At 25.1% G+C, this 10314-nt stretch overlaps 1 protein-coding gene across 1 annotated transcript in view; it reads left to right on the forward strand.

The window, feature by feature from the left end:
• Nucleotides 1–10062, forward strand: part of LOC126902837 (uncharacterized) — a 19326-nt gene extending 9264 nt beyond the window's left edge. Inside the window, exons 3-7 of the mRNA XM_050680494.1 lie at nucleotides 7740–7846; nucleotides 8061–8164; nucleotides 8726–8858; nucleotides 8955–9059; nucleotides 9332–10062. Of these exons, the coding sequence (XP_050536451.1) occupies nucleotides 7768–7846; nucleotides 8061–8164; nucleotides 8726–8858; nucleotides 8955–9059; nucleotides 9332–9918 (1008 nt within the window). The 5' untranslated portion in view covers nucleotides 7740–7767 and the 3' untranslated portion in view covers nucleotides 9919–10062. The remainder of the gene's footprint in view (nucleotides 1–7739; nucleotides 7847–8060; nucleotides 8165–8725; nucleotides 8859–8954; nucleotides 9060–9331) is intronic.
• The last annotated feature ends 252 nt before the right edge of the window (nucleotides 10063–10314 follow it).

Raw genomic sequence — 10314 nt, forward strand, 5'->3', positions numbered from 1 at the left:
ATCGAGATATTAATAAGGAACCAGCAGATCAAGTAGCTTTTGGAATAAAACATCAATTTTTTTAAAATTAAACACTATCTAAAGATTTGCATCGAAGCGTTTATTTTTGATAGTGATTTTAATCACTGTCAGATATCATTTACTTGATCCAACTATGCCTCGTCACCACTGTGCCGCGACCCCCATGTGCTGGGTTTTTTTAATTTGAGAAAAATATTTAATAGTTCAACATTATTTAAAGTAGATTTTACAAAAAATTTTGATAACCAAATCTCTTTAAATGTTTTGTATTAAAGTTTCTATAAACAATTTATTTTTTCAAATTTTAACATTTTCGGTATCAATTGTAAGTCTATATCAGAAAAAAAATTTCTGATGTAATTTTTAGATTTCTAATGTATATAAATAAGAAATAAAAAATAACACAAAATATTTAGTACACCAAACTTATTATTTGATTTGACAAATTAGCTGTGTATNAGTACACCAAACTTATTATTTGATTTGACAAATTAGCTGTGTATAAAAAAAACCCAGCACAGGGGGGTCGCGGCACAGTGGTGACGTGGCATAGTTGGATCAAGTATAATGATATCTGACAGTGATTAAAATATCTATCAAAAAAAAACGCTTCGATGCACGTCTTTAGATATGGTTTAATTTAAAAAAAATTGGTGGATTATTCCAAAAGCTTCATAAACTGCTAGTTCCTTATTAATATCCTGATAAAGATAAAGTATGTCGAATGAAAAAAGGATTATGAAAAAATAGTATTTCCCATAAAAAAATTGTATTGATCAATACACTTTTCAATAAGTTATAGCATTATAAAGTTAAAAATGTAAAAAATAAAATCGATAATTTTCACACAATAATAGCATTTAGTAGCAATTTTCACCGTGAAGATAAAATAAAGTCTGAAATTTTTTTTTTGCATAATGAAGAACATTACATTAGCTTTAATTTAATATATATATAAAAGTGTCAGACTTTCTGGAACACTTTCAAAATTTAAGTTGAAAAAGTCAATTTTTTGTGAAAAATTTGTCATTTTGAATCCCCCTCTGTAGGCAGGTAAAAAGTCAGATTTATAAAAAAAATATACCAAATGATAGGTAAAGACATCATGCATCTACATAAAAAAGAATTATATTCATCCATACATTTTTCAAAAAGTTATTGCATTATAAAGTTAAAAATATAAAAAAGAATTTTTTTACAAAAATCGTATTTCTTTTATTAACTTTGATGTCTGTTTTTACCATGAAGATAAAATAAAGTCCAAAATTTTTTTTTTTATAATAAAGTATATTACATTAGCTTTAATTTAAGATATATATAAAAGTGTCAGACCTTCAGGAACACTTTCAAAAGTTAAGTTGAAAAAATTAATTTTTTGTAAAAAAGTAGTCATTTTAAATCCCCCTTTGTGGGCAGGTTGTAGTACCAAATAATAGGTAATGACATCATGCATCTATAAAAAAAAGAATTATATTGATATGTTTATTTTTAAAACATTTACGGTAGTTATTCGTAAAAAAAATTGAAAAAATTTCAAAAATTAGCCATTTTTAAATTTGTAATTTTTTCGGAGGTTTCCCCCATTTACGGGGAACGAGGGAATTTATTTCAATTTTTGAGTGTAATTTCTTTAACTAGATACGATTTGTGATCTTTTGACGTATCATTGAAAGAAATCGGTTCGGTGAGAGCTGAGAAAAAGTGATAACAGACACAAAAAAAAAAAATAAAAAAAACACATCATAGTAAAACCAATAACTTCTCAGCTTCGCATCGAAGCTATAACGTTTGTGATAATGTGACGGTTTAAGTCTTAAGTATATACTTGATTAAACCGTATCTTAAGGTTCTTATTTATTTTAGCTTCGATACAAAGCTGAGAAGGTATTAATTTTACTATGATGTGTTTTTTTTTTATTTTTATATTTTTGTGTCTTTTACTACTTTTACTCCACTCTCACCAAACCGATTTCTTTCAACGATACAAATTGTATCTTTTTGTATATATTACCCTCAAAAATTTAAAAATTTCTCTCGTTCCCCGTAAATGGGGGAAACCTCCAAAGAAATTACAAATTTAAAAATCGCTAATTTTCGACATTATTTCAATTATTTTTAATTGAAACTGCCATAACTTTTTAAATTACCAGATCAATATAATTTTTTTTTATTGATACAAAAGGTATTTACCTTTCATTTTGTATATTTTTTTATAAATCTGACCCTTTTCATGACCGCAGAAAGGAATTCAAAATGACAATTTTTAGCTTCGATGCGAAGCTGAGATTGTAATTGGTTTGACTATGATATATATATATTTTTTTGTGCCTGTTACCACTTTTTCTCAGCTCTCATCGAACCGATATCTTTCAATGATACGTCAAAAGATCACAAATCGTATCTAGTAGAAGACATTACCCTTAAAAATTGAAAAAAATTCCCTCGTTCCCCGTAAATGGGGGAAAACTCCAAAAAAATTACAAATTTAAAAATCGCTAATTTTTTCAATTTTTTCAATTTTTTTTACTTAAAAGTGCCATAACTTTTTCAAAAATAAACATATCAATATAATTCTTTTTTATGTAGATGCATAATATCATTACCTTTCATTTGGTATATTTTTTTTATAAATCTGACTTTTTACCTGCCCACAGAGGGGGATTTAAAATGACAACTTTTTTACAAAAAATTAATTTTTTCAACTTAACTTTTGAAAGTGTTCCGGAAGGTCTGACACTTTTATATATATCTTAAATTAAAGCTAATGTAATATACTTTATTATGTAAAAAAAAAAATTCGGACTTTATTTTGTCTTCACGGCAAAAATGGCTACCAAATANTTTATTTTATCTTCACGGTGAAAATGGCTACCAAATGCTATTATTGTGTGAAAATTCTCGATTTTATTTTTTACATTTTTAACTTTATAATGCTATGACATATTGAAAAGTGTATGGATCAACATTATTTTTTTATGAGAAATAATATTTTTTAATAATACCTTTTTCATTCGACATACTTTATCTTAATCAGGATATTAATAAGGAACTAGCAGTTTATGAAGCTTTTGGAATAATCCACCAATTTTTTTTAAATTAAACCATATCTAAAGACTTGCATCGAAGCGTTTTTTTTTGATAATGATTTTAATCACTGTCAGATATCATTATACTTGATCCAACTATGCCACGTCACCACTGTGCCGCGACCCCCCTGGGCTGGGTTTTTTTTTAACTTAACTTTTTAAAATGTTCCAGAAACTGTCACTTTTATATACATCTAAAACTAAAGATTATGTAATATGCTCTATTATGGAAAAAAAAATTCGGTCTTTATTTTGTCTTCACGGCAAAAATGGCACCGAATGCTATTTTTGTGTTATATTTCTCGACTTTATTTTTTACATTTTGAACCTTATATTTCTGTATCTTTTTGAAAAATGTATGGATCAATAGAATTTTTTTATAAGAAATACTACTAAATACTTTTTTATTCGACATACCTTTTTTTTAAACTTGACTGTTTTCCTATATACGAAAGGGGGTTCAAATTTTAAAAAGCGTATAGAAAGAAGTAGAAAGTAGAAGTAGAAGTAGAAAGATTATGTTGCTTTTGGAGTAATCCACCAATTTTTTTAAATTTAACACTATCTACAGATTTGCATCGAAGCGTTTTTTGTGATAATGATTTGAATGATTGTTAAATATCATCTATACTGGACCCAATTATGCTACGTCCACACTGTGCCATGACTCCAGTATAAGGTGTTCGCTATTTTTTAAGTTTTAAAATTTAAGAACCGCCGGGCGTTAATTTGTTCCTTTATGTCTAAAGATAATCTCTAAAAAATTTGAGCTTTATACTACTTGATTAACTGGGTGCACATAAGCTCAAAGTTTTGAAAAATATGAAAAGTTTCAGTGTTTTACATTTTTAGGCTACAGACTTAATTTTACGAAAAATATTATAATATTGTAGCTATTGTGATTTTCAATAAAAAACTCTTCTTTCAATTTCGCGTTAAGTTCATACTTTTTGGTTTAAATAATAAAAATTGACGATACTTGTCATTTATTAAAATTTCCAACTATTTGGTTTTTTGTTTAGTCTAGTTTAATTTTCACATTACAAAAAAAATTCTAATTATAAAATTTGTTTAAAATAATAATTTAAATAAAAAAGATTTGTGATTGTTTCACATATTTTTCATCAAAATCGGTTCATTGAAAGCTGAGATTCAGCGTATACAGACAAAAAAAAAAAAAAAAACACATCATAGTAAAATTAATACCTTCTCAGGTTCGCATAGAAGCTAAAAATATTAGATAATTTCTCTTAAAAATGATAGTTTTTGAAGTATTGATAAAAATATTCAAAATAATTGCCTAATACTTTTACAAAACACTTAAAAAAAAATTAATTATAATAAAAATGCTGTTATATTTATATGTTTATATTCTATATGATTCGCTATTGAAATCAAACAATTTATTTATTATACGCTTGAATCAAAACTTTTTTTGTTGCCTCAGGGTATTGAGTTCTATAATCTTGTATCACCTAAAAAAAATATTGTTAAAAATAATTTTAAGTAACCTTTTAAAAAAAATGTATATATTACTTGTAACAAAAATTGTTTTTGTGATTCGTTTCTTGTTATATTTTTATTGAAATCTTGTATAAGTATTATCCCCCTTTCAGATGAATCGTTTACTACTTTTAGCTCCTTAATAATTTGTTAGTATTCGTGAGAGCTTGACCACTGAGATGAGTGTATATTAAACAGTGGCGTATTTTGAATGATTTCTCGGGTGGTGTCCAACTTTTAATGAACCTCACAAACGAAAATTATAGAAATGTTTACTGACGTAAAAAAAACTTACTATTTTTCTAATTACTATTTTAGGAATTGACAAATAATTTGAAATTTGAAATTTTGGTACTGTTGTATCTTAAAAGAAACAACCCTAGTGTCTTAACTTAAACTAATAAAAGTTTAATAATAACTCTAATGTATATATTATAGATATAATTAAACAGNAATGTATTTATTATAGATATAATTAAACAATGCAAAACATACAAAATAAATATACACTAAAAACACAATAAAACAATACACAAAATGAAAACTTAATGTCATAAATGTACCGCGCGAAAAGAGATTACCTTCGGTGCTCCTGAGGTCCTCTCTCTTCTACGATTCATTCCATTTTGTCTTATATACTAAAATATTTTGTTTTTCTTCTTTTTGCAAAATTAATAATACTATCGTTTTCAAAAATGTTTATAAATATTTAATTCCTGGTCTAGTAATAATAGATCAGGAAATTACAATTAAACAAAACATTACAAAAATGTTTTACTTCCAGCTTTACAAATGATAAACTATATTACAGTATACAGACTGATTTTTTTATCATAACCCACTCATTTACTTGTAGAATAAATATAATTTAAACATTATGTTTGGTTTTCTTTAGTTACACATTATTCTTAAATTATTAACTATTTAAACCTTTTTATGTTCATCCCTTATGCCTTGTAAGGGTGTCAACTTTGTCTTTTTGTCTTTTAAGTGGGAACACATAATAAAATGTTTGGATTTTTAATTAAATAGTAAATGGCATTTGAATTTTTAATATAACTTTATTAGTTTATTAGATATAAACATTTAAAGTTTCAAATTTTTGAGTTAATATACATGTATAATACACATGATGATATGATTACAAATACAGGTAGCTAAATGGTTTATATGATATCAATGTCGCAGTCACGGATTGTTTATTATCAATTATGACTATCATAGATATACTTTCTGTATTGACAGTTAGTGTATTTATAAACTCACAACAATGTGCCTTACTACCATTGATAATAACAATGCTGTGTACCTGCTAATTTCTTTGAAGTTGTTTTAAACAAAGTAACTCATAACTAAATACTTTATTTATAATAAGTAAACAAATAATAAAATCTCTTTTCAGTATTGATGTTCGTAAATTACTTGCTTTTGATGATGTTTCAGTGTCATTCCACTTCGAAATTATAAATAACGATTCAATTAGGTACACAAAAAGCTCAAGAAAATCATTGACAGCATAAAAACGTTCAACTCATTTAGTCGAACATAATTGTTTTAATGATTTTTTAGTTATACATTTTTGACTTTCTTCTACAATGAACAAACGTCGCAAGCGGATAACTTTGGTGATTAAGAGATTGAGCTCCGTTAAATTGACCAGACATAGAAGCACATCCATCGTAACACTGTCCTCTAACGTACTTTGTTTCTACACCAAATGAATGTAAACTTTGAATAATAATATATAAACCTTTTCCAGTAGTATCTGTTGTAGGCACAAACTGAAAAATTCTTCCTTGATAATTATATTTTCAACATCTAAATATCGAACACACAAAGTTACTTGTTCGCTTCCACCAATGTCGGCCGTTTCATCAGCAAGTATTTTGAAACATCTTTGGGCATTTATGTTTGTTACGATTTTATTTAAAATAATTTTATTACAGGATTCAATTATTTCTTTTTGAAGTGTTTTTATTGTATATTTTATTGTTTCTTCAGCTTCCAAAAATTATTTTAAACGGTCATCTCCTTGGGCTCTGTATCTTAATATTTCTCTAAAATTTCCATGATTTTCTTGGATAATTTGTCATTTTCTCGATATATATATTGAAGTTACAAAGATAACCGTTATTGTCAAAAAAAAAAAAATAATAATAATAATTACATTAAAAAATGCAAATAATAATTAAACCTATAAGGTAGTTAAATCCTAAAGTTATTTTCGATTTGTTAANAGGTAGTTAAACCCTAAAGTTATTTTCGATTTGTTAAAGTCGTTAAAATTAATTCAAATCTCCTGTTATTTTCTTTTATCAGAATTATTATGTCATTAATTCAATTATTAATTAAATTGTTAAACTATATTATATATTCAACTTAATCAATTTTTATGTTGATTATAATCGCATGGCATGATGTTTTTTGATAATAACTAAATGGAAATAGCAATTTCACATGGGGAAAAATTTTAATAGTTGCAAGAGAATAAATCCAAACGTTGATATTTTATTTCATACAGATTAAATTTTATATGCATAAATATTCTGTTAACCGATATCAAATTTATTCCACTTGAACTTTCATAAAAAAATCTCTATCATTTGTAAACTAATGTAATAAATAAACAAACAAATACAAAAGGGTTTTCTTCAAAATATCTTTAAAATATGTATATATATATATTTGATAATTCTCTGTATTATTCTTAAAATATTGTATTCTTTGACCAATAATACAATTAAAATAAATAAGTATTGTTTATACTAAATTTATTTATAATTGGCTTATACATTTTTTTAATGAATTTTTACAATCAAGTTTCCTTGACAATTAGATGTANATTTTTTTAATGAATTTTTACAATTAAGTTTCCTTGACAATTAGATGTAAATGTTGATTTTATCGACATTTCAGTTCACTTCGTTTTTTCCCGTGAAAAATAAACTATCGTCTTGTGTAATTATTAAGATTTATTTAATTAGTTATTAATATGGCCAGTGAAAAAAATATTTTTGGTCAAACATATGAATCAAACTTACATAAGTTCAANTTAGTTATTGATATGGCAAGTGAAAAAAATATTTTTGGTCAAACAAATGAATCAAACTTACATAAGGTCATACGCAGAGTTGAAGAAATATGGAATCGTCGTTTCATGCATTCCAATTGTGTTTTAAATAATACAAATAAAGGACAAATATCAAAAAATTCAACTAAAGATGGAAGAATTATCTGTAAACACTATTAAGATTAATAATTAAACTAACTATTTCGAATAGAGAAAAAGTTTTTTAATATAAAATATAAGAAAAATTAATAATAAGTTCTCTTATTCATATATAACAATAATTCAGTCGCTTTACTTTAATTTAACTATTTTAATATTAAAAACCTTTTTCAAAATTGATTATTTAATTAATAATTATTAAAATTATAATCAATTTGCAGCAATTATTAATAAAAATATTTATCCTATAAAAAATTCCATTATTCCAAAAAAACGCATGTATCGAGAAACGAATAAAAATGATAAAATTATTCCAGAAAAATTGGTAACTATAATTATATTAATACATTTATTTGATTTAGCTATGTTATTGGGATTTGTCTGATTCAAAAATATAAAATAAACTATCAATCCCCTTAATATAAATGCGGTAACATAATGTTTAATATTATTCTGCTATTTTTTCTATTAGATTTTTATGGGAAATTCAATTTTTATCGAAGATAATAATATAATATTAAGTATAGTTTATTTGTTTATTTAAATATCTCTTTGGTTACCTAGAATATGATGCAGCAAAGAGAATTCGAAACACTTTTTCAGAATGAAAAATCTGAAAAATATAAAAATGAAATTGTAAATTCAATAGAAAAAAAAAATATAGCAATTTCAAAAGACAATCCGCTATTAATATCAGCTGATTTGTTAGAAAAGATATATTTTGNCCGCTATTAATATCAGCTGATTTGTTAGAAAAGGTATATTTTATTATGCTTTATTTCAATAAAAAGATTTTAGGGTATACCCTAAACCATTTTTTGGACTTAAAGCAGATTTTTTAAATAAATTTATCATATAATTAAATATATTTTTATGATCCGTTAAGAGTTTTCATAAGAAAAATTCGGAACGCAAAAAATCCGAAATAAAAAAACAACTTTTTGAGATATCTTTTAATACTACTGCCAGACCAAATTTAAAAAGAAATTCATCCGAAGAAGATGAAAAAGTCATTAAAAGTATACAACTTTTAAAATATAATTCATTTTTAAAAAAATATGAAATTTTGATTTTTGAAACAAATATGTAATATTTTTAAACATAAATTATTTTAGAGCCAAAAGTTAGTTCTAATCCTTTGACCTTAAATACGCCGAATGACGTAAATTTACTTGCTCTGTCCACTATTGAAGTAATAAAAGTACCAGAGAAAGAAAAAGGTAATTAGTTATTTAATCTATTTATTTTATGTAAAATTAAATAAAAAAAGATTATTTATTAAACATAATTAATTATAATAATACGAGTTAAATTAATATAACTTCTGCAGAGGCGTGTCATTAAGGGGGTCCATGGACGTTTTAAACAAAAGTAATTATACGTGTTTAATTTCATATTCCAAAACCTTAAATAAACCTAAATAATAGTAAACTGTTCAACAAAGTCTTTTATTAATTTTATGAAAAATGTTTAAATATGGTTACACTTGCAGAAGTAATGCAAGATCAGAACACAAAATCTCTTGATCAGTATAATGCACCTTCATTTAAATCGCCCACATCATGGTATACTTCAGACACAATTAATGAGTACATTAAAATGATAGTAAAACGGTCAGAAGGTGAAGTTTATGCAGTTGTCACTGATTTTATTGTAGCGTATCTTCGAGGAGGTTATCCAGCTGTAAGAAGATGGATACAAAAAAATATTCACACAATAAAACTACTTTTTGTGCCCATGAATGTATATGAAAGTCATTGGATATTGACAGTGGTTAATATACCTGAAAAGACTGTGACATCATATGATAGTCTTAAGTCGTATGAAGGTCCATATCCAATGGTATTAAAAAATTTCTTAATTGAATGGGTGATGTACAAAAAAGGAAAAGATTCTACATGGACATTACAAATAGGCGAGACATCTCACCAAACCAATGGACATGATTGTGGGCCATTTACTGTTGAGCTGGCAGAAAAAATGTCTCGAGGAGATACAACACCAATAAATGCAAATTTTATGCCTTTTATAAGATTAAGACACAAAAATGAAATTATTGCTGGCGAGCTATTCAATTAATATTTTTGTGAATGAAATTTTATTTTTGTATTTTATATCAATTTTCTTAATATTCACTATAAATTGAAATTTACCACCAAACATTTTTTTACTTTTTCTATGTTTAATTGTTGTTTTGTTATTTTATTTTAATCTTATTTTTCTTTGCAACATTTCATTTAAGAAATTCAAATTTAATATAAATTTATCTTAATTGAAATAATTTAATGTTCTTGTTATGTGAATATACAAATATAATAATATACAGTTATGGATACAATTAAGTTAAAATGTCAGCCAATTATAAATTTTTAAATTAACAAGCGTATCTACTATCTTAACAACTTAATTTTAACTTTACTAAATGACGATTCATAAAGAATTTCATAACTTTTGTTTATTTTTTAAATACTAATT

This window comes from Daktulosphaira vitifoliae, unplaced genomic scaffold, assembly GCF_025091365.1.
Source record: "Daktulosphaira vitifoliae isolate Bord-2020 unplaced genomic scaffold, ASM2509136v1 Scaffold_3, whole genome shotgun sequence".
Classification (NCBI taxonomy): domain Eukaryota; kingdom Metazoa; phylum Arthropoda; class Insecta; order Hemiptera; family Phylloxeridae; genus Daktulosphaira; species Daktulosphaira vitifoliae.